This window comes from Tachypleus tridentatus, chromosome 6 (genome assembly GCF_004210375.1).
Source record: "Tachypleus tridentatus isolate NWPU-2018 chromosome 6, ASM421037v1, whole genome shotgun sequence".
Classification (NCBI taxonomy): domain Eukaryota; kingdom Metazoa; phylum Arthropoda; class Merostomata; order Xiphosura; family Limulidae; genus Tachypleus; species Tachypleus tridentatus.
Window position 1 is genome coordinate 116796574 of NC_134830.1, and position 26234 is coordinate 116822807.

Here is a 26234-nt window from a genome sequence, read left to right on the forward strand (position 1 = left end):
GTTTTATTTTGGGTTTGTTGTCTTCCTAAACGGTTTGCTATGTGATTTTAGTTTCCATTGGTACATGTTGAAGGCTCCCTTCTTCGAAGAAGCAAGGTTTGCACATATTTTTGAAATTCCATTCTTAATTTCAGTTGTTTGAAAGTGCTTGAAAGAGAGTACTTTTGGAAAAGGTCTTTAAAATATTATAGCGGAATATATTCATATACTCAACTTTAATACACATTGCAGAGTTGAATATAACGCATAAACCCATTCATTTCTTATTTCTCTGCATTCTTATGTAGAATAAATAAACAGAAATTGCATTTAAAAATATCTGCGGAGTTGGATAGAGTTTGATGCCGAATTTCTTAAAGTATTCTGAAGTGCTTGAAATTAATCTGAGAAATTCTGTATGAACCATGCATATTACCTGGTTACACATCAATCTTGCTTCGTGAATACCCTTACCTGAAACATGTCTGTGGTCGTCAGACTCTCCGCAGCACCATTGGACTTTGGAATAGGTGAGAGGTTAATATGAACAAAATATATAGATATTTAAATATCTCATACCGGCTAGGTGTCTCAGAACTTAGTATAATTCCCATATTCCTAATTTATAAAAGGGGGAGTGGGGAATTTATACAAAAGAAAGTTCACTCGTGTGAAATACTATATTGCACACTGATAGCGCTTATTAAGCCTAATCATGCTACGAACCAATATATTCTGTAAGGAAAACGTGACAAATAATAACTACCACGAAGTTTTTAAAGTAGTAAAAATTATGTTTATGCACGTGTTTTCGAAGAAAGATAAGTATTCGCGTAAGATTTTTTTTTAATACCCATTAGGCCAGTAGTGTAATAGGCTTACCTAATTGTGACTGTTTGAGAGAGTACATTGTAAAGGTTATGGCATTTTGACTGTAGTGTTCTGTTTTCTTTACCATCCCACCAATACCCCATATACCTATTTTAGATATTGTATCAGTAGGTAGAGACGACTTGTGAAATAATACAATACGCAATTCTCTTGAGTAGACTCGTTTTTATTTTTAATTACAGATATCTTTTTTCGCAGGCCTGTTGTCATTTTATTCATTGTTTTAAATTAAAGATATTATCTAGCAATAGAAAATGCTTAAACTATTGCATAATATTTTTAATTTGTTCAATAATAAATGAACCACAGAGAAAACGATTTAAAGAGTTTATTTGCATACAGCGCTTTCCATAATTATTTATAATACCGCTAAGGATATGTCAAAATATCTGAATGTTCTATCAGAAAAACTTTCCATAGTAATAAGTGTTTACTGTTTTGGTTATTTTATCACTTCCCAAAACTCTGTTGTGATGATTTTAGCTTTTCTTTCTTTCTTTTTAGAACTAGAAATGTCGCCCACTAGTACAGCTGTAAGTCTCCCGATTTACAACGCTAAAATAAGTGGTTCGATTCCCCTCGGTGGACTCATCAGAGGTGGCTTTGCTAAATAAACACATACACACAGAACTAGAAATAGACCCGCATGGCCAGGTGGGTTAAGGCGCTTGACTCGTAATCCGAGGGTTGCACCAAACATGCTGGCCCTTTCAGTCGTGGGGGCGTTATAATGGTACGGTCAATCCTACTATTCGTTGGTAAAAGAGTAGCTCAAGAGTTGGCGGTGGGTGGTGATGACTAGCTGCCTTCCCTCTTGTCTTAGTGTCTAACTTAGGGACGGATAGAGCAGGTAGTTCTCGTGTGGCTTTGCGCGAAATTCAAAAACAAATTTATTACAATAACATTGCAAAACGTAGTTTGTGTTTTAGTGTAATGCTGGGTCTTGAGCTACCGCTACGTGATCAAGAACCAGTTTCTGGTGTTATAACTCTAAGGTACTGTTGGGGAAAATATGGTTACGAAATATAAACCAACACAAAATGTTCGACCACTTTCCCGATTTAAAAAAAAAAAAAAAAAAAGTAATAGTAAACTTTTAAATGCTTGTGAATTAATTGTTATTAATTAAAAGTTATTGAGATGTCGCTTCAGAACAGAGGTGGGTAACTCCATGGCACAGTTGCGGCCTGCTCGAGTTCAGGAATCAACTTTTTCCATTGTTTATTTTTTTTTTATCGCAAATTTGGTAATCAGCAACTACAAACTTACGTCTTCGCTAATGTCGCGTGCGTCATCAATGCCACAAACTCTGCCTGTTTTGTGACGTCAGTCTGGTTTAGATATTTATTGAGTGTGCGTTGTTTTGAATGCGCTTCATATTTTTTATTGTGCAACTTTCAAACGCTTAAATATATTTTGTTTTTAGTCTCATATGGGTAAGTGGATAATTCGAAAACGAAAGAATCCAGATGATGATGAACACTCAGAAAATAAATACAATTTAATTGATTCTGGTATTACTGACGAAACTAGAATGGCGCGTGACTGGAAAAACATGAACCGAGAATTTAATGAAAGTTGGAAGTTGAAATTTGCAGTGATTGAAATAAATAATAAACCAGTGTGTCTATTGTGTAACAAAGTTTTTAGGAATAATAAAGTATTCAACCTTAAGCAGCACTTTAACAATTTTCACAACGAATTTGATGTAAATTTCCAGTTGATAGCAAAAATCGTATGTATGTATGAAATTAGCGTCTGAAAGCAAAACTTCAAGAACTAGTTACGTTAGCTTGGATTCTAGCTCAAAAAAAGAAATTTTCTGATGCTGAACTAATGAAAGAAATATTGATCGTGGTCATTGAAACTCTGTTGGAGAATTATGATTTAAAAATAAAAGATATTCTTCAAAAGGTAAATAATTTGAAATTAAATCGAAGAACAATTGTCCGCACAATGCTAGAGTTAGCGAAAGACAAACATCAGTTGCTTGAACAAATAAACGACTGTATTTTTCTTGAGCACTAGATGAGTCAACAGATGTTAGTGACACTGCGCAGTTGATATTTTGGGTTCAATATGTAATTTCAGATCTTCAAGTGAGTGAAGAAATGCTTGGCCTTTGTGGATTACGAGGTCAAACGTGGAAAAAATCTTTGAAAAAATTCTCGAAACGTCAAAAAATTCAATCTGGATTTTAAAAAAACTGGATTCTGTCACAACAGACAGTGTTTCTCCCATGACTGAGGCGAAATTAGGATTTGTTTCTCTTTTGAAGCAGCATTTAATTGAAAATAATGTGAAGTCCACGCTGCCATCTTTCCATTGCATTTTGTATCAGAAAAATTTATTTGCTCAAGGGTTTAAAAGTGATTAATTGAAAAATTTGATGGGCATTGATGTAAAAATCGAGAATTGTATTAGAAGTGGAAGCTCTCTCAACCATCGACAGTTTGTTGAGTCTGAAGAAAAGCAGTGACTGTACTTTTGATAATCTTACTGATTTTGCAAATATAAGATGGTTAAATAGAGGAAAAGTCTTGGAATGATTTATTTCATCAAATAAAAGAGTATGTTGTTGAAAAAGGTAAAATTGAAATTGAAACTTTGTCATGGTAGTGTGATTTGCACTTTCTGTGCGACATGATGGCTCACTTGAATAATTTAAATACGAAGCTTCAGGGAAAAGGTAAAATGATAAGCGAGGAATCACAGCATATTCATGAATTTTAATTAAAGCTGAACCTTCCTTGCGGAAAAGTTAAGAATGATTTAACACATTTTGAATAGTCTTCCAGAAAATAATGACTATGATTTCTCTGTTGAAAATGAACTCTATGTAAACTGGATCAAAAATCTATCTCAAAAATTTGAATTGCGTTTCTTCGAATTTAAAAATTTGAAATTGATATTTGAATTTTTGCATGATCCATTTTAAGTTGACTTAGGAAATTTCTGTAAGGAAATTACATCTTTTCTGTCTTTGGATAAGCGTGGATTTGAAGACGAGGTGCTTATCCTGCAAAGTGTAGAACACATAAAAGGTAAACAAAAATGTATCGGAGAGATGTGGCTCACTATTCTGATAAATGAGTCTTCCATATTTAAAAATAGCGAACGGGGTTTGAACCCGTGACCCTCAGATTACGAGTCGAACGCTTTAATGGCTTTACTGGCCATGCCGGGCTAGTATAGGTACCTCTCAAATACCTTTTTCACAAATTTCAACAACAAACAAATACTTCTGCAATATATCCCTTGTGCACAAAATTAGGCATGGCACAAAAGAAAATAATAACCCTACTTTTTACTGTAACAATCAAACAGCGACAGTACATAAATAAAAAACTGAAATCTTCTTGCATCTCATACAGGCATTCTCGCACCCTAACCACTACATTTTCAGCAATAACTTTTAAAAATAAACAACTACATCTCAGAACAACAAAAACACAGATTCACAAATAAATTTCCAGTAGATGTTAGTATAACAGATATCACAACTTGTGATAATATTTTGGACCGCAGAAAGCGGTAAGGCTATTCAGGCCATGGCCGTACCACGCTTTTATGGCATGTATAGCTGCAACTTGTGTATTAAAACTTGCTTATTTTAGTCCAATACATTTCGGTTTTTTGTATACAGTATTTTGTTTCATTAAAATGGTTCAAGATTAAATCTTATAGCACTAAAATTTCGAATATTTCCAATCGCACAGGTCCCCAACCCCCGAACTAACAACGGCTTAACCTCTCAAAGGGGAACAACTGTCGAGGAATCATTGTACATTATAAAAATAATATTCTGTATTTTACGCTGACTTTTGAACCAATTCCTATATTACTGGGGCCAGGCAAGGCCTAGACGTTTTAATGCTCGGGTTGTAAATCTGAGGGTTTTCAATTTTGTTCCCATTTTCACAGAAACAAAAACACGCTCCGCACTTTGGGGTAATGCGTATGATAAAAGAATGACGGTAATATTCCACTATTTGGTCAGAAATTTGTATCTCAAAAAGTTAGCAATGGATGTTGCTAACACTCGTCTGTCAGCTAAAAATCGGGAACGGCTTTGTGCAGATACTTTTAGTGTACCTTTCACAAAACTTCTAAAAATCAAACAAATAGATCTTTCATCGTTGGCGATGCTCAGTGGGATAATTATGATTGTGCACTGAAAACGCAATTTCAACTGTTAAAAAAGAAAAAAAAATGTGCAAAGGACGATAAAGCCAATTTTAAACCTCAGGCCTTGACAAACATTTAACAGACATTTGGCTGTATGTAAATATTAGGTTCCAAGAACATATTCAAGTAGACTATTGGAAAACCATTGGAACTGCATCGATTAACTGACAATTATGTAATCGAAAGAAGCGACTGCCTACTTTTCAAAATCACTAGTTCTAAAACTGTAGAACCGAAGATTTTGCTAACAGTGAGTTGTCTCAAAAGATGGATTAAAAAAAGTTTATAAATATTAGCAGTTTTTAATCTATGATATTTCATACACCTAGTTAGATCATATATTAAATTAGAGGCATTATTTACTAGGTAAATTTTCCGTTCTGCATGTAGCTTGCTTTAATCAGAAGTTTTTTGATAATTGGCTGGAGTACTCGACCTCTGGACTGAAGTTAGGTAAATTCATAATTAATAAAAAATTTATCTTAGAACGTGAAAAATTACTTTTCGTATATGTAATTGTACAAAACACAAAAGCATCGATAAAAACAGTAAAACTTAAAATGTGAAACCACAGATTTTTAACATTCCCCGCGTGGACTCGACAAATCTACTTGTCAAAGTTTGTGAAGATACATCAACAGGAAACAACGTTGAGGTAAAAAAAATAAAGAAATACCAATGAATTTCACAAAACGCAAAACTGAACATTTATTCATACTCCATCATGGTCATAATAAACTTCTATACCATTTTTATGGAAGATCCACTCACACCCTGTAAAGTGGTTGTATGTGCATGCAAAAGGTGTCCCTTCCCCGCTAGTACAGCGGTACGTCTACGGATTTACAATGCTAAAATCAGGGGTTCGATTCCCCTCGGTGGGCTCAGCAGATAGCTCGATGTGGCTTTGCTATAAAAAACGCACAAACACATGTATGCAAAAGGTAGTACGATTATATTTATATAGATAATAGCTTAACTCACAAACTCAGTATCAGATCGTCGATGTAGTAAATAAGCAACGCCAAAAAGCTGGGCTGTATTGTTAAATGTACCCATAGCAAACTTAATATGCAGAACTTTATTTATTTGCTACAAAGAGAAAATATTTTATAGAAGTTACTTTTTCTTAATTATTTATATTCTCATGTTGAAGCTCGAATAAACCACATTAATGTTTGCGATATCATTTCACCCCACTGGAAAGAGTCGTTTTTTTTAATGCTGCCGCTGTATAACCATGACCCGGTTTGTTTAGCAAGGCCTTTTGGTTAATAACTTTAAACTCTAGAGGGCGCAACTTAAACTAAGTTGTTGTCCTCCACGTGGATAAATTAATTTATATATATACATATTTTTTAAAGAATCCGTATTCGTTTTAGTTCCACTGAAAGTTCTAACAGAACGTAAAACAAGGTAATTTTGAGGTTTCCGGAATTTTGTAATATTAAGCTTATGTGAACTGAGTATATTTGAATACTATTCCAAAATATTAGAAATGTTTATAGGAATGCAAAATTTCTAAAGAAAATAAATTATTTTAAAAGAAAAATTAAGTTATCCATTGATTATAATACTACAACTAGTACAAAGACAATACATTTAATTTTAGTATTATTTGTAGTTAGAATTATTAGTACAACTGCTTTGATAATCCATGTAAGTTCTAAAAACTTCAATCCTGGATCTGGTTTTGTATTTTCATTTACTGATTAACTTGACTGACACTGCTCTAACGTTTACAAAAATAAAACATAAAAATAGTTGACTCTAGAGTTACACTAAGGGAAAATTCTGTAATGCTGTGCGAAAGTGATAAAGGATATTTATTTTATTTTGTAAATTGCAGTTGTTGTAGTAGTAATGCAATAACACTTTTTGTATTGTGGAGTTGGTAATATTTGAGGGCCTTGCTATATTAAAGAGTGTGTTCGGTTGGGGCTAGTTGGTTTGCACAGTATTAATACTGTTAATATTAGTGAATACCATGTTTTAAGTAAATTGCTTAGTAATTAAACGGTTGATATGTAAACGTTTGTAATGTGGTTTTGTAGATTCAATTTCCTGAAAGTTACAATTTTTAAAGTTTCGTTCTGAATGAAAAAAATGCAAATAATTGAGTTCTAACGTATTTTGAAATTAAAATTAGTAAAAGTGAATATTATGATTGTGAGATGTACTTTGTAAATTGTAATATCATTTTTAAATGTGAAATATGTTTTTGGGGTACGTAAGATGTTTGTGCTTGTTATTAAAACTGCCAAGTATCAAGTTGGTCAGCAGCGAGTCTGAGGGCTTTATGAGTTAGAACCCTATAATTTAGGTTATGATACTCGTGGTGTTTGAGCATGTCACAGATAGCCCATTATGTAGCTTTGTGCTCAACAGAAGATAAACAAGTCGGTTATTACTATCGTGATTTTACCTTTCACTTGATGGAAAATGCACAGCTGTTCACTTGCGGAAAAACTCCCATTTGAAACTTAGCGGCTAGAATTGAGTTTTGTAAGTACGTTGTTCTAAAGTTAAGTTCATGTAGGTAATAGTAAAAAAAAATTTGAATGTGTACGCAAAAGTAAAATAAAATATTATTTGTTCTTGTGTTTTTAGTCTAGAAATAGTCACAAAGGAGTGAAAAAGTATGTATGTGCAGATTGTAATAATAAGATAGTTATAACACGACTGCCAAGTCACATTTTAATACTGTCTCAGTATCACATAAGTAGCAAATGTTTTGATGATGTCACTGTTTGTATGTCAGTGAAATAAAATCATAAGGTGGGCGACCCAGAGTCGTAATGGAGCGGTGTTAACCACAAAATGTATAATATTGTATCTTAGAATAAAGATGATTCATTATGGGGGTGTTATAATCCATAACTCAGAGATGTATGATAGCTGGAAACTGTTTAATGGTGGACATGGACTATTTTATATGAAGATATTTGGCAAAGAAGGAGATAAAAGAACAACCCTGAAATAGGGCACATTTTCTGTTTTTGCTTTCTTACAGATTTTTGGCTCTGGCTTTAAAGACACTGATATTCAATCAGTTACATGTCAAATATTACTTTTTACAAAACAGAATATGCAGTTGGAATCTAACATAGTCATTAAGGTTGTAATAATTAAAGAAAAAATGGGAGCATTATCTTTGTCCTTTATATAATTGTTGCATTCTTAATCTTAATAGGAACCTTCAAGAATATATTTATATATATTAAGAAAAATTCAAGACTATAAGATTAATCACAGTTATAATCAATGTTCCCTCTAATGTTTTCACTCCATGCGTTGAATGAATTTTTTCATGTGCATCAGCATCAAAGCAATGTGCAGATGTGTTCTATAAATGTTTTTTTTTAGACTATCAACTCTATTGAATTTTCAGGTCACTTAACAATTTTACCAGTTGGTTATTTGGGCTTTAAGCCTATTAATTGCTAGGGTCATTGAGGTCATCAGTGTGTTGAAACTTGTCACAATTACTGGGAATGTGGCCAGCTGGAATATTTAAGTGCACGACATTTGGTTGGCTGTAGTGTGGCTGCACAGCCTAAAGGGAACACTGGTTATAATCAGTTTTTTAGAAAGCTTAATGTAGAACTAATCCTTAAAACTTATAGAATTTATATGCTGATAACACTTGTGAGGTTACAATCTCTGAAAGTATACTTTCATTTGTATATGTTGTGTATAATTAATACAGCTGGGATAAATGAATACATCACATAAACTATTTTAACACCATAACATTACTTAGAAGTGATAAAAACAGATGAAAATTGGTAGATATGCTCTTTGTAGACATCCTCATAGCTTAAATTAAAACATTTGCAAATTTTCTTCATTGTTAATGACCTTTAGGCAATTAATTTTAATTGGTGCCTCAATTAGCAGTAAATAGATTCATAACCAAAGCATCTGGTAAAGATTTTTGAATAAAAAATTCAAAGTATGGAAGAATGTAATATCAAGTGTGTTAAATTCTTTGCTGATGTTGGCTTTAATGGTAAAGTTACTGTGTTAAACTGGTGACCCCAGTGAAAACTGAGTTTTGAAAAAAATAGCTGCTAAGACAAAAATGATTTTTGAAATATTGGCGGTGCTGTTTGAGGGCCAGTGCTACTTAAACTGGTTATATGTCATCTTTGACTGAGATATTATGCTAATAATGAAAAGTAAAAATAGGAAGCATTTTGAAGGTGAACTTATTTGGAATCATCTATTTTTAAATTACAAGCCTCCAAATATAAGAGCTACTGACAAGGGTAAACAAGTCAACATTTAAAAGTCACATTTTTGAGTTGACGGTAATGTGATAAGTAGATTGATTTCTAACATGATCAGTTTAGGTACTTAAGTTTTTACTTTAAAGAAGTTCACTTTCAAAATACTTCATACTTATTATAATATTTCAATTCAAAATTTTGGATTCATCATATAGAATTTTGTATACATTTCATTACATAACAGTCAATCAAGAGAAAAAGGTTTTAAGACTGCTTTTTTGTTTTTAAAGAAAGTATCATAATTGGTGTCATGTATTTTTAATCTTAGTAATTAAGTGCTTTATGAATAGTAAATCATTAAGTTAAATTATTGTGGAATCCATTAGAAAGTTGATAGAAAATGGTTTTGATGGTACATAGCAGAGAATGTTGATGTATCTATTTTATGTAGAAGAATGTCCCATAGCTCTCTCTTTAGGGGCTCTTGTGAAGTAAATAACTACTTGGAAAGTAGTTCTTTTAAATCTGTGGAAATTTTTTAAACTTTAACCATCCATGTCTTTTTCTTTTCTTTTTTTTTTAAGTTAATGAGTTAGAAAAGGAGTTTCAATAATGAGAAGTGCAGTGTAAGGTGTGAACTGAAGAAGGAATTCCTTGCAAAGGTGTATTACAGTACTGAAATCTGTTTACAGAAACTTGAGTTTAAGAATAAAGAAAGTTATTGGAATATTGTGCAGGATTTTGGTGAGGTTTCATTTAAAACACCATGTGTACTATGTCTCCTCTGTTTAGAAGTGATATAGGTTTGTTGGAAAGAGTATGAAAACAGAATTTTAACATGATCTTTGATTTAAGAAAAATTTGACATTTATAGCAAGGCAGAAAATGCACAGTTGTTTTGCCTGGAACATAAAAGATCTTGAGTCAACATGTTTGAAATTGTTAGGTTTGTTTTTTAATGATTGAAAGAGATCTGTTTGAGTGGTGAAAAAATAAATTTAAAATGGAAAATATTAATTATATTATTATAGACAATTAGTACATGTATATGACTCAGGTCCAGGTTCATTCTTTGGTAGAATTTCTTCTTTTTTAATAGTTATAACCTTGTAGAATTGGTTGCTTGGCCCTTTATATTGTCTTTATTTTACAATTGCTCATATCTTGATTTACTGATGTAAAGGGTGATATTTAATGTAGGTAGTATTTTTAATGGTTTCAGGGTGAACTTCACCAAGTCAAATTATTTTCTGTTCCTCATTTTAAAGGAAAACTTTGTTTGCAGTTATGTTTACTTGTACTTTTCCGTATTTATATTTTTGCTTCTCTCAGGAAGTGTCTTTGTTCTCTTTGTAAAATGTATCTTCATTCCATCTGGCACACAGGACTTACTGAAGATCCACCCAACATTCTCTAAAACTTTTAAAGTTTATTTTGTTTTACTAGGCATTGTGAATAATTTTGATTGGATTTCATGCACTATACATGTACATTCAATCATATGTTTAAGGTAAATTGTCACCTTTTTTTGTTGTTAAATTTCCCTAAACACTTGCAGGTTTGAATCATAGGAGATTTATTTAAAAATAGTATAATATTGAATGAATATTTTTGGGTAGTAGCCTTCTTGGAACACATAGTATAGACAATCTTACTAGAATAATTTTAAAGCTTAACATTTGTTATATTTTATGCTAAGTTGTTTTGCACCATATATTTATCATGAGTGTACAATTGCCATTCATTCCAGTATATTCATAATAAAAAGGTCATTTTACATAGGGGGGGGAAAAATGGAGCAAATTGACCTGACAAAATCCACTTTGATGTGGACTCCAACAAGACGAGACACAAATATTGATATTTTGAGAAGAAAAATAAATTTGAAATATGAAGTAAAGCTTGGTAAGTTAGAAGAACAGTTTTTCTGCTAATTATTTAAGTGTGTATATTAATGAAGCTAAGTAATGATATGTTCTCACATAAACTGTACGTTGTTGCTTCTTTCATGTATTTGGCTATTATAGATTCAAAATGTATTGTGAGGTGCAGTGCTTGTATAAAGCATTTTCTTTAAACTTCAAATGAATTTAATTTGTGTTCAATAAGGGAAGACTTAAGATAGATTTTAAATGTGACTTTTAAAACAGTTAGCTATATATAAATATTTTTTTTTCAAAATGAGTAATTTAAATAAAGGTATCTGCTATCATTTTTAATGGTATTAAGAGTGCTGTAACCATGGAAGATGCTAAAAAGCATCTAACTAGTAAGCTGTAGTAAGCTAACCTTTTAGCTCGGTTGGCATCTGAAATTATCATAAGAAAAAAACTGGAAACCCTGATATAAATATTGGTGAGAGGGAATAGTTTGGTAGTTTCAACTATCAAAAAATATCTTAGTGGCAACTGCTCATAGGTTAATTCTCCAGTTCAGTTCATAGAGCAATCACCTGGAGAAAAAGAATTCGGTTTGATGTTGACCTCAAAATAAAAATGTTAATTACCATGGAGTTTCATTTAAATCTGATTACAGCTTACATAAATAAACTGATAGTCAGATGTTTAAGGTTATTCTGTTGTTGCTGTAAAAATAAAGTAAGAATTAAAATCATACTTAATTAGCTTAAGATATTATTATAATGGTTGTTATTCATGAGAAAAGTTATGAGAAAATGGCATACAAGTAGAAGCACATTGTTTGTTATAGGTTTGTATGTCATAAAGTGCTCTCACCTTGTAGTTTATTTATTTCAGGTGTAGAGTAATTTTTCTATAAATATTTGCTTCAGTGATATTAATGTGTATTTTATATTTAGAAAATTATTGGAGTTTCCATGACTGGTCTATAGAAAATTATGCAGATTTTTGGAAAGAGTTTTGGGATTTTGCAGGAATTATTCATTCTCAACCCTACGTTCAGGTATTTACACTTGTTTGAGGTTTTTTGTTTTATTAAAAGAGTCAATGAATGGAAGTGTGTTGATACTTGTTACATATGCTTATGTTAGACTGGTATTTCTTCTTGTGTAAAGTTATGTTGTATATGCATTTTAATGCCTGTACAAGAGTGCAGTTTCCCTAATTGTCTTTCATAATTATACGTCATGATTGTAGTATATGAATAATGTAACAAAAACAAACAAATCCAAATAAATCAGGTAGTTTAAAAATGTAGTTGCTGTTTTTAAACTTAATTCTATAATTCAACACTACTATTTTTTTGATATATTTTTCTAACATTTCTATTATAAAATGATTCAACATAACACAAGACAAATGACAATAATACAGCTACAAGTGTTTACAGAAAGACATTTCATTCTTTTTTTTCCTTCTGTGATTGGAGTACCTTCTTAGAACAGGCCAAATTTCTGAATGCCATTTTCAAAATACAATTTGTAACCATAATTGTTAAGTAGTTCACAAAGTAAAACTACTCTCAGAGCAGTAGGTAACATAGGTGTGTTATTTTTCTGTATGTGATTTAAAAAAAAAAGCAAAAAAAACAAATTGATATGATTTAAATAACATTTTATTGGGTGTGGGTTATGAAATCTTACTACAAGCAGTCTTACTATTCAATAAATATATCAAAATTAACAGTATCTACAGCTGTGTAATTATGATAACCATGCTTTAGTAAATAATCTGTTTAAAACTTTCCAAATAATGCCAACATATTTATTAGTGTACATGTGGGTGTGTGTGTATGTTTTGTTTTTAATAAAGTACTTTAGAATGGAGTTCAAGTAAAATTAGCATTTCTACTGTCTAAGTTAATATACAATTTTTTTGGAAAGCCTAATTATTAATGTAATAAAATAAAAGAAGGTCTTGGGAAAATAACTAATACAGAAATGCTAAGTTCAATGCTACATTATGTGCTTGTTGCAATATTATAACCAGTGTTTGAACCAAAGGATTCCATCACCCAGAAGAATTTAAAGTATAGAAAGATAACAACAACAACAACAAAAAATGCATAATTTTGGGAGCATAGATCTTTTGACGATGAAAGAAGGAAAATTTATTGATAGTTTATGTACTTATTCCATTTGACTAGGAGTCTAGAATGCCAGATTTTTGCACCATAATGTTATAGTTTTATAATATAGTATAAATATATATAAAAAATATTCACAGATTGTCAGATCAGTTACAGTTTTTGAAATTTCACAGCTACAATTCTAAAACTAATCAGCATAAATGAATAGCATAGTTTCATTAAAACATAAAACTTCATGTTAACAGTAAACTCAAAATTACATCAAACTTTTTAAAGGCTATCTTATCAGTTGGATGCTGCACTAGAACGTTTTTAATGCTACGTTAGATCTGTTATAATACTACATTGAACTTTTGTAATGTTTCTCTGTAAGTTTGATGCAAAATCAGAACTTTTTAAAATAAAGCCAGGTGGAAAGATAAGGCAAAAATATTTATTTTTATCTACACCTTTCTAAATGTAGGTGTATGTGTTATCAGAATGAATTAATGAGTTAATATGATGTATGTAATGTCATTAAAAATGAATTAATATGATGTTGTATGTAATGTCATTAAAAATGAATTAATGTGATGTGTTCTAAGTGATGGTATTAAGAGTGATTTAGTGTAATGTTTTATACATAATGTTAAAGAATTAATGTTGTCTGTAAATTCATCAAGTATGAAGTAATGTAACCTGTTATAAAATGGTTCAACATAATACAAAACATATTAAACATTTTACTATTTAATAGGTTTAAAAGTAAAGTTTAATTTGAGGTCTTTAAAAAGCATCTATGTATCAGACCTGAAGTAACCAGCTTGTTTCCTTGTCTTTGTGTACTTTAGTACCTGTACACACACACACACACACACACACACACACCTGTGATCCTAAGCAATTATGTTATGATGTTGAACTGTACAAGGAAACTGGAGATTTTTCTTATTGCTTAGGAAGTCCCATGGGATTTCCATGTTTGATTTTTACATGTTAACTGGCTGAATGCCAATTACTAAATAACAGATGCCAATTGGCTTTTATCATACAAATACATTTCGTTCTTGTATTTCTGTGCACTTCTTTTTGGAAGCTCACATTGTTGTTTTTATTAACTGAACAATAACCATTGAAAATGTGTTAAGTGTTGTGCTGCTTGACTTTAAAAGTACAAAGACTTTTATACAAAGAATAAACCAATATTCAACATGGTTGTTATTAACAAAATAAGGTAAACCAGTTTCTTTGTAATACCATGTCAATTGTTTGCATCATGGATCTAAAATGCTAAGTTTATTCAGTAATCAACTTAAGTACTTCCAGTGACTTAAAAATGAATGTTTATTGGGTATAACTAAACTGCAGAATATAACAATGTAAATAAAACATTTTTTAATAATTATATTATATACACTAGAAATGTTTTGGAAGGTAAATATTCTAAAAATGCAGTGGATATCATAATAAAGTGTATTATCAAGTATAGTAAAGTTAAATGTGACACCAGTTAACAAGTTCCATCAAAATATTGTTTTTACTGCGTACTGCAATATTTTATAGTTTTGTTTTGTTATAAACTGTTCTCTACAGTTTATTTAATTCATTCTATATGCTGCTCCATTTTTTAATTTTTTAACAGTTCATTCTGATATGGTATCTGGCTGAACAAAAACTAGAGAAGTGAAAATCTATATTATCCATTTATTTAAACATTTACATTGTATCTTAGAGGAAAGTATACTAAATTTCTTATGGTGTTCTTGCAAGTTTGTTTAAATTCATGTATACTGAGGTATGGACCCAGAATGTATAAGAGAAGATTTTCATGGCAAAAAAACAACAAATATTTTGAGAAGACTAAAAAATGTTTGATTTCATATATATTGATTTAATACATGAAGAAACCTGTGGGGAGTATATTTTCAACATTAAAAGTTTTGTTGTCTGTTTCAAACACTGGAAAAATATGTTATCTGTGAATAAAATTTAAAGTATTTCCATACACACATTTAACAATTTTAGAAATTACACCATCTTTTTTTTTATTTTATTCATAAGTAACTTATCACTAATATAAGAATAAAAAAAAATAACTTTTTGTACACATTTGAATACCTGAGTTATAAGTACTGTAAATATCTTTTATTAGGCTTGGTAACTGATTATTGACATCCAAATCAGTTTATATGTACTGAAATTGGATAAAATATAGAACAGTGAACTAAAATGTTGAAAGCAGTTTGCTATTTGTATAAGGAGATAAATTAATACCTTAGCTCATTGAATAGCCTTACACAAAAACAATGTGATCTATGTCCACAGAAAGCATCAAACCTCAAATTTTAGCATTTTTAGCCCTAAAGTTTACAACTGAGCCAAGCAACAAAACGTTTTTAGTTGAGAAAAATAGTATACTTTTAATTGATTATGTGCATTATAAAACCACAGTTTTTAAAAATGAAATCGGACCATTCAGGCTTAAGATTGGTTTTTAAGTTAAGACAAGTATTATGGAGAAATTCAGGAAGAGGTACTGCAGTTTTTGTTTTTTGTAAAAAAAAAAAAAATTAAGTTATAGGAAGACATCATACATATTTAATATGTAAATTTTAATAAGACTTGGCTTAATTGAGCTGTTGTTTGGAATTTTTGAATGTTTGCAGTTAAACTTTTGTTTTAAAGTTTTAAATTTAATTTTAGGCTAAAATATGTTAAAAAATTCAGAGTAATAATAGCAAATAAAAGTATTGTGCTTTAAAAAATGTTTTTATTTATTGTTGTAACTTCAGATATTGGATACCAATTTTTGAAGTTTAAATAGAATTTACTTTTTATTAATATATTTATTTTTATTATCAGTTTTTAGACTTTCCAAAATTTAGCAATATTTGAAACTTGCATTTGGTGAACTCCAAGAAAAGATGTGTATTTATATCATAGTATGAGATTGTGTAAACACTTTCAAACAAGTGTCTAGGAATTAAATTTTATAAAACATTAATGTTTCATTTTATTAATTAATTCCAAAATCAGACTTGTTAAAAAATAATTTGTTTGAAATGTAAGTAAGTTAAAGAACTGAAATGAGTTGTTACTTTTTGAATAGTTTAATGTGAATAATTTTAAATGTCTCAATATTATTTTTTTTGAGATGTCAAAACACTTTTTGTATGCACATTCCACCACTGTATAAAGCCTAATTTAATTTTTTCGATTTGCCCTAAACCGTGCAGTAACAAATGGTAAGCCTAATGATAGATTGGAAATTATCACATTTATTATTTGGTATCTTAATATTATCAATATTTGATTGTTTTATATGGGAATTGTAATTTTTTTTCTGTTGTATTCAAGGTTGTTGACACAACAAAAAACATAAGTGAAGTTCCACAGTGGTTTACAGGTGCAAGACTCAATTTTGCTGAAAACTTACTTCGTTACAAAGATGATAAAATAGCCCTTTATGTTACAGGTATGTTTATAAACAGTGGTTTGATATAATAGCTCATTACAGATTATATCAGAAACATAAATCATCAACCAAAATACTTATTAAAATATTGTAATTTCCCAAAGTTTTTATTTGTATATATAGGAGAAGGAATGAGTCCAGTACAAGAAGTGACATATATGGAGCTCCATGACAGGGTGGGAGCCTATGCAGCAGCAATGAAAAAACTAGGAGTACAGAAAGGAGACAGAGTTGTTGGTATGTGTGTGTGTATATATATATATTTGAGAAAAACAAATTTTACTCTCAGTTTTCAATTTGTGTATTTTATTCAAGTGTTTTTTGCTCCTTATTTCAGTTATTTCTGAGATAATGTGCCAACCTTGCTTGGTAAACATAAAGGAATACACAAAACCTAGCAAATATATTGAAATGTTAGAAATGGTCTTATCAGGTGATGAAGTTAGATATCAGTTTAACCAAGGGAATAACTCGTCCATTTTTTAAGTGAGGTTACCTTAGACTTTATATATATTTTAATATGGACTTCCATTACAACATTGACACTTAACCAAGTAAATGTCTTTTTTGTTTCTTTTCTAATATATCTCATTCAGTTATTTTGTAATTTCGTATTATTTATATACAGTTTTGCTTTCACCTGAATAGTGTCATATGATGTTGATACAGGTATTTTTACAAAACATTATTTTAATATTCTTAAAAACTTGGATTTTACAGTCCAATAATCTTCTGATTTTGAAATCAAACTAAGAATCAGAATGTTATGTCTGTATTTTTTCTTATTTTATTATAGCTTCTTTTTTTTTCTTGTTTTGTAAGCTCATGTTATTTTGATAAATTAAATTTTTGTTTAAGAAGAATAAAAAGGTCTGAATCATGATGGTTACTTAAATGTTGAAACTTTACAATTGTTCTTTACCTGTTTTATCAATATATTGCATTGTTTACTTCTTACAGGCTATTTACCTAATGGCCAGGAAGCTGTGGAAGCAATGTTAGCAGCTGCAAGCTTGGGTGCTATTTGGAGTTCAACATCTCCAGACTTTGGAGTCACAGTAGGTGGCATTATTGATCATATGGAAGGTTTAAAAAATATTTAATCCATCTGTTTGGGAACCACATTTGATTTGCTAGTGCAATTTCAGATCTGTTGAGAGGATTTACTTGTGTCACTCATGGCAACTGTTTTAGAAAAAATTAAAATAATACATTGTGCTATTTGTTTTAGAAAGATGGATATTTTAATATCACATTTTAAAGTGTGATGAATTAAGAAAAATAAACAATTACATTCAATGGAAAGTAAGAATTCCAAAATAAAACATTTAACTTTGATGGTTTTCCATGTTAGATTTTTGTTGTGTTCAGCATTTCTTTGTATGAAATCTGGAAATCTTTATTTGTATTTTTTTTAGGTTCACTACAAAACTTGTCTTTTTGCAGTTTTCATATCATTATATAAAAAAAAGCTTTGTTTCATTTATGATGATAGTTTATCACTCATCCACCTCCCCAAGAAAAAAGCTAGCAGGCTGGCTAGAGGGGTCACCCATTTTAACCTGTTGCACCAATATACAGTAGTGTGTTCTCAGTCAGTCAGTCAGTAGAAACTAAAACAACATTGCATAATAGATGCTGAACATTAGAATTACTACTGTCATGACATCAGTAAAATGTGCATGATGTGAATCAAGAGAAGAATTATGCACTCTATAGACTACAACACAGCACGAGATATGAACTTCTATAGCAAGAATTAAAAATATTTATTACTCTTAATTTTGGTTTTATTTACTCTTGAAACAGAACACTTTAGAGACACTTTGGTAGTACATCTAATCATAAAAGTTTTGCTGAGGTGTTGCCTGTTGCTTTTTGCTTTGTATTTATAGATGTGTGAGTAAAGTACTAATTCTGACTGTTTGATAATTTTGTTTTCCTCATTTTATCTTGAGCAGAATGGGGAGAAATGTTTTTGCTTCATGATTTGCTTTTGTTAAGTCTTGTAAAATTATTTGATCCTTTTTGTTACAAAATTAAAAATTTGGCAAACTTGCACTAAAGTGTCAGTCATTGATTTTGTGTATAGATGTTGAAAAGTAGTTTATTTTTTACACACTCCAGGGAGTTCTTGATCGATTTCTTCAGATTCAGCCCAAGTTGATATTTTCTGTGGATAAAGTTGTATATAATGGAAAGCTTCATGATCATCTGGAAAAGTTGCAACTGGTTGTTCAAGGTTAGCAATCAAAGAAATGTGTTGCATTTGATATTTGCACTCCTGATGTTACAAGGTCCAAAAACAAATGTTGACCAAAGAATTATGGTGGGGTTATAGTATTATAATTTTTTTCTATTTGTTATTAGTTGGTTAAACCTTAGCTCAGTTAGTAGAACACTCACCTGGTATCTGGAAAGTCTCGGGATAAATTACATTATCACAGAATTTTCTTTTGTTTACATTTTAGGGGTGTTATTTAGGAAGTGAAATTTCCATATTATTTTGACAGAAATTATATACAGTCTCAATATTAATTATTGAATATTATTTCCTGGCTGTAAAGTATTATCTACTGTTTTGTACCACTAGGTCTTTTAACATCAATGAGAACAATAATGTGAAGTAATATCTCCAAACTTGATTTATAAGTTAATATAATTAAATATATAATTATATTATTATATATTAATATAATTTATATAATTAATATAATTAAGATGATATAATTTTTAAAATAAAATTTTAAAGGAAAAATAAAACTTTATAAAGGAAAGCTTTGCAAACTACTTTGTCTGAAAATAGTTTCAAAAGAACATCAAAAGTTTGCTCATTAAAACTTGAATATTACAATATCAAAAGTTAATTGAGCTATCTTTTATTAACTATTAACTATTTTAACTATGTTATGAATGTAAGACAGAAAGCCTATAGAATACATCTTGTATAATAAAACCATGGCTCCATATGATTATGAATCTTTAAATGCTAATCAGAATTATTTTTTAATTTCAATTTGCTTTTATTCACTGTAGACTTGTTCTTCTAACCTTCTAGAACTCCACTAGATATAAGTGGATATCTTGAGTATCTGAAATTTGGCCATTTACTCTTATAAAAGACAATGTCAGTTGTGTTTTATAATCATTTTTCAAATGTAGTATGCTTTTATTATGTGTTATTTGGCTCTGTGGTAAACTTGAGGGTTTATAAACTTAAAGCTGGGGTTCAGTACCTATAGTGGGCTCAGCATAAATAGCCCACTATGTAAGTTTAAAAACAAATAACAGTGGAAGATATGGCTTCAACAGAAACTGAGCCATAAATATTTTTAATAGAGACATACGGTGGTGTCAACAAAAAATGTGATGGTTATTATAACCACACCAAAAAAAACATTTGATATTCTGTTCTTTTTCACTTTATTGCTAATTTTAAAAATATTGAATAAATAGTTTTTAAAACATTTGTTTAAATTGTATAGGTTGTTTTTTTTATCATAAAATCTCAGGTCTTCCTGCTATAGAAAAAGTCGTAGTTATTCAGTTAAAGAAAACCTGTGGTAGTGGAACAAGTGAAATTACTTCTATTCCACAAAGGTAATCACATATTACTTCCTTCAATGGAGTATTTGGTGAATTATCTTAACCAGTTACTGTGTGTGTGTTAGCTTGTGTATTTTTGTATCTCGTTAAATTGTACAGTCCTTGCATCATATTGCTTTGAAAGTAGACTTGCTAAAATGAACCATGAACATAAAAAAATTTCTTGCTTGAAAGGATATAAATTCAATTTTTTGAAATTGTTTACTTTTAACTTTGGACTAGACTTTATAACTTGCAAGACAGGGAAAGATGCAATAATGATTAGATATTCTAAGATTAGAAATACATGTATCTTTTAATATTGAAGTACAAAGGCCTGGTTAAGTATTGTCTGTTCACAGAATACTGAATGTTTCATGTATCTGATAGCTGTCATAAATAAAAACAGTGTAATGAACTGGGAAGATGCGTAACATGTTTACATATTGTAATAATAAGTATTTAGGTATCAGTGTTTGGTAATTGCACTTTCAAAATTGTTTATTAATAAAATAGAGGAATATTAGCTGTTTTGAAAGAAAAGTTTCCATATTTGTCAAAATATGCAATAATAAGGATTATTTTATGTAATAAATAATTCATTTAATTTTGAAATGTAGTTTACCATGAAGGTTAGTGTAAAAAAAAATTTCTCATGCTTCAATTACCACCAAATTAGCTCATTTTGTTCTGAAACAAATTCCATTAACTGAAAGAAGTGTCAATGGAAACTAACTGATGTTTACTAGTTATTTCTCTATCAGTTTAAATGTTGTTTACAAATTGTGAATACAGTATTAAAAACCTTCATGTACTAAACAAGTCCAGAGTACAAAAATTTTGATAGTTTTGTGCTTTTCAAGACAGACCTGTAGAAACTTGATAGAGATATGTACTGAAATATAGATTAAAGTTTGCTGTTATACTACAAGATGTATTTGCTGGGCATACATGTAAACCTTGGTTATCTTTAACTAGCCTTGCATACAGAGAATGGGAGACTGTCTGCTAAGGAAATTTTCCAGATGTGTCTACCAACTTAATTCATCTGTTGTGAAAACCAAAAAAAAACATTTAATTCCTGAAGGTAGTGAAATAAAACGTTAATGTTCTACAGTGAGATAGTGTTTAATTTATTGTTAAACCTTAACTTTCTTTTTCTCCAGAAAGTAGTAAAGCCATACTATGTACAAGTCTTTCTGTGAAATTTGTTAAGCAAAAGTTTGTTTGTTATTTATACTGTTTAGGTATAAATATAAAGTTTGATTTAAAAAAAAATTGATGCACTTAAATATGTTTGAAAAAGTCTGCTTTGAAGGTAGAGATCAGCCTGTGATTAGCAGTTCTTCCATAGATATTATTGCTTAGAAAGACTGATGTGGAACTGTACTCAGGAGAAGTGGATTAGGGATATCATATCAATCACAGTTGTTTAGCATTAATATGGGAACTTTTTAAATTGCATCAGGAAAATGAACTGTTACCATGTTCAGCTAAGAAGTGCAGATTCAAGTAGATTCAGGTCTAAAAAGCCAAGCTAAAGAATATTACTATTTAGTTTCAACAGAAAAGCACATTAGAGGTGTATTAAAGAATATATGTTTATCATAACATGTTGAAGTTTATTTACATATTTTGATGAACTTGAAAAAAAAGCATTGTTATTTTAAATTGATATGCTAAAATAATGTTAATGCCTGATTTGTGTAGATCGGTATGTACATAATCCTGAAATATTTTAAGATTTTACTTAGTTTTTATATGCAGAGTAAAGACTTGTATCTAAAGACACAATTCATCCATACATCTATACTACAATGATTTGTATGAAATAGAAGGCTAAAAGTGTAGACACTAAAAACTACTCTTATCTTCAAGTGTGTTTTATTTAATTTTAAAGCAAATGTTAATAATTCAAGAAATTATTAATAATTGTTTTCCTAGTTGTTCTCTTGAAGACTTTCTAGAAGTTGGTAAAGATAAAGAAGGTAACATTCCCATCTTAGAATTTGTCCAAGTTCCATTCAACCACCCACTCTGTATCCTTTATTCTTCTGGTACAACTGGACCACCAAAGTGTATGGTTCATTCTCATGGTGTAAGCACAGTAAAGAAATAGAAAAAATACATGTAACAAAAGTGTAAAAATTTGTGAAGTTGTTGTTTGCTTGAAAAATAAGAAAAAATTCATTGAAGCTAAATTTGATATCTGCTAAGGTTCCATAACTCTTGGTGTATGTCTCTTTTTGTGATATATATTTTTTAACATAAATAATAATTACTTCTATGTTAAAATCAAGTGGGATTTATTTCCTTAAACATAATTTTATTTTAGTGAATGAACTGCTTGAACAGTATGAAAATAAATATTAGTATGTAACACTATTTTTATGGTTTTATGGATTTTTTTTTACCTTGAAAAACTATTTTTAAATGATTAAAGTTTAACACAGCATTAAAGGACAGCAAGGGATCTTTTGATTCATTTAGGCTATTCTATCTACTAATTTAAACTAAAACCATTAAAAGAAAACCAAAAAACTCATAGCCACCCTTTATCATTCAAGTGCTTATTAAGCTTTCCCACTGAATTTCCATCTGAAATTCCCTGCAGCCACTATATCTGAGGGTAATCTATTCCAGTGATCAGTGACCCTGTAAGAAAAGTAAAACCATCTTAACCAAAGATGGCTTTTCTCTTCCAAAATTTGTGTGTCCCATAGCCCTACCATTTTTGCCCCTAAATGTGAAAGAAAGATGTAGCAACACTATCAGTTCCCTTAACAACTTTAAACACCTCAATCAGAGCATCTCTAATTCTCCTTTTTTTCAAGAAATATGTTCAGAGATCTTAATCTGTCTTCATATGATAACTTGTCCATCCCAGGACCTCCTGTGAATCCTTTCCAATAATTTATTGTCCTTTCTGAGATAAGGAACCCAAGACTTCAATAAAATACTCCAAATGTGGCCTAACCAATATCCTATACAATGACATTTAGACTTGTATTCAATATTTCTGTAGATACAACTTAAGATCCCATTTGCCCTATCAGTAGCAACAACACATTGCTTGGATGGCTTAAGAGACTGAACAATCAGAACACCAAGATTTGATAACCCATGTGCATTACCTTCCACTTGTTATAATTAAAAGCTATCTGCCATTTATTTTGTCAGCTTCCCAAATATTCCAAATCCTCTCGTAAGGCAGTAGTATTTTTCTCATAATCACCACCGCCAAAAACTTTAATATTGTCAGTGAATTTAAATAATCTATTGACCATTGAAGTTTAGTGACTTTATTAAATTTATAACTTATCTTGACAGCATTTGTAAAATTCCTAAAATAAAATACCATAATTTGTGCTGAAAAGTAGATCAGTTGACAAAGCATTTATTTCTAGGCTGGCTGTTACCTAACACAGTATTGTTACCACATTTTAACTGTAAATACTGTATACTATTTAGAAAAGGCCTATCAGAGTTTTTGTGTTGTTGCATAAGCCCTAGTGGCCAATGTTACAAACTTGTAAATTTAATATCTATAGCACACTTCAGTTTTTTTTTGAGGGACAATAACATTGTTCTATATTCCTTCTTGTCCCAAATTTCCTTCTTCAAGCTTCTTGTCTCTTTTCAAAATCCATCAGTTTGTAACTCATTATAAACTCTGTTTGGTTATAATTCACAAAACACACAGCTACACAATGAACTATCTGAACTAAGCCCATCATGGGTATTGAAACTTAAGTTCTTGTATTATAAGTCTACAGACTTACCACTGGGAGGTACCATCTTTTGTAACTCAAAGCAAAAGATCATCCAATATCTAGTAGTTTGTAAATACAATAAAAAATGCTTGTAACACCAAGAATGTAATATTGAGCCAAATGAGTTTACACCTGCCTTTTGCTGTTCTTCCTTTGATTTTGGTCATCACAATCTTGTCTCTTCTTTTACTTTACTTTTATATTTACGTATTAATAGTTGAGACACTGAGGTAGGCTAAGTTGAAATACTAGATTTGAAAGTTGCATGTTATCAAAGTATAACATTAGTGTGTTCAAGAAGAAAGTGTATTTTCCACATTAATATTTATATTATTAGGGGACATTGATCAAGCATTTGGAAGAACACTTGCTTCAGGGAAACATGAATCAGAATGATGTGATAATGTATTACACTACGGTAAGGTTTTTTTAAAGGCTATCCGAGTGTGACAAGCTAGATGTAGTGTAGAATTTATATATATCTTCAATTGTCCTGATTGTTTGTGTGATGTTTGGGCATCTCTGTCACTGTGGTCAATTTTTTGTTCTGTAGAAACTGTAATGGATTGTTATTTGGTCAGATGTTGTGTTTCAGCTCATCTTATCTTTGAATTTATGCCTATTCTTAAACATTAATTATAACTATCTCTGTCTGTATAATTAAAATATTAATGTGTTTGTATGCATGGGAAGCTTTTTAAACCATGCAAAAATGAAATTAGGAGCAGTGAAGTACAGATAACATCACCATATGTGCAATAGAGTAATGGGTATAGATAATACTGTGGATTACAGGAGGAAATAAATATTTCATACCTTGGAGCCCCTTCTCAGCAGTCTTTGTGTTAAGGTTTGTTTATGTGAATTAGTTCATTTGTTCATAGACACTTACAGTATTTGGTACCATCAAACTGTTGAGTAGGAACCTGGGAGAGATATCACTAAGTTTTAATACTTGTCCCTGAAATATAGGTTTTGAAAGTATTACTAGATCTGATGGAGTTTTACTAAACAAATTGATTATTTTATTCTTTTTCATCAGACCATTCAGCTGAAGATATTTTTGTATTAGAGGTGTTTGTTGTATATTACATGTTGTGGAATAGGTTTAACCCTGTTAACCATAAGGCAGCAGCAATGGTCCTGATTGGTTTTTACATTTCATAAATTCATGCATTCAAATAGAGAGTATCACTTGTCTTGTATATGAAGCACAATTTTCTCTCTAATTTTGAATTGTTGGTTGGTATGGATTTACAGAAAGCATCTATACAAATACAATAATTGGCCTAATTCATGAAATTTCAAAATTTGGAACCCTCTTAAAAACAATTTTATCATTTCTCTGATATTGTTAGTATTATTGTGTATTTTGTTGGTCTTTGTTGTTTTCTTTTTACTGTTTTTATGAAAATGTATACAAAAAATCATCTGATATAAATAATTGTTGTAATCTTTAAAACATAAAGTTCAAAACCTATAAATTATTCTACTCTTATTTAGTCCTAAGAAGTAGTAGCTTTCATGTGAATTAAAATTGTTGTCATAGTTAACTTCTCATCAATATATGCATACTTATCTTTTCTACAGAATGGATTTTACTAATATTGCTGTTTTTTATGGATCTCTGTTATATAAACAATCTAGATATTACAATATTACTTATATAGAAATTTTAAAAACGTTGGAATTATAAAAGTTTAAGATATGTTAGTTTAATGAAAAAAATTTCTATTTTGGTGTACTGGTAAAAAAAAAATTCGTTATTTATAAAAAATAATTCGTTATTTATAAAGGCACAATTTTGTTATGAACATTAAATATCTCAGTTTCTAACTGAAATGTGACATCTCTACCATAGACAGGTTGGATGATGTGGAATTGGATGGTAACTGCACTTGCTGTTGGTGCAAGTCTTGTACTTTATGATGGCTCACCATTTATACCAAGCCCATCAGCTATGTGGGACCTTGTGGATAAAACTGGAATTACTATTTTTGGTACCAGTGCCAAATGGCTAGCTGCAGTGGAGGCTAAGGAAGTAAAGCCCAGTAAATATATGTTTTTGTTGTTGGTTCTGTATTAAGTATGTTGTTTCATTTACTTTATAAATGGCATATTTAC

At 30.3% G+C, this 26234-nt stretch overlaps 1 protein-coding gene across 4 annotated transcripts in view; it reads left to right on the forward strand.

Moving 5' to 3' along the window:
* The first annotated feature begins 6371 nt into the window (after positions 1 to 6371).
* Positions 6372 to 26234, forward strand: part of LOC143253390 (acetoacetyl-CoA synthetase-like) — a 33001-nt gene continuing 13138 nt past the window's right edge. The window contains exons 1-11 of one of the 4 annotated variants that reach the window (XM_076507197.1): positions 6372 to 6473; positions 11073 to 11195; positions 12109 to 12212; positions 16635 to 16752; positions 16876 to 16989; positions 17713 to 17810; positions 18880 to 18994; positions 20265 to 20352; positions 22282 to 22435; positions 24448 to 24528; positions 25972 to 26161. In XM_076507197.1, the coding sequence (XP_076363312.1) occupies positions 11084 to 11195; positions 12109 to 12212; positions 16635 to 16752; positions 16876 to 16989; positions 17713 to 17810; positions 18880 to 18994; positions 20265 to 20352; positions 22282 to 22435; positions 24448 to 24528; positions 25972 to 26161 (1174 nt within the window). In that variant the 5' untranslated portion in view covers positions 6372 to 6473; positions 11073 to 11083. Of the gene's footprint in view, positions 6474 to 6788; positions 7564 to 9874; positions 10035 to 11072; positions 11196 to 12108; positions 12213 to 14369; positions 14512 to 16634; positions 16753 to 16875; positions 16990 to 17712; positions 17811 to 18879; positions 18995 to 20264; positions 20353 to 22281; positions 22436 to 24447; positions 24529 to 25971; positions 26162 to 26234 lie in introns of those variants that run through there. The other 3 variants (XM_076507195.1, XM_076507198.1, XM_076507199.1) reach the window with 3 other exon arrangements.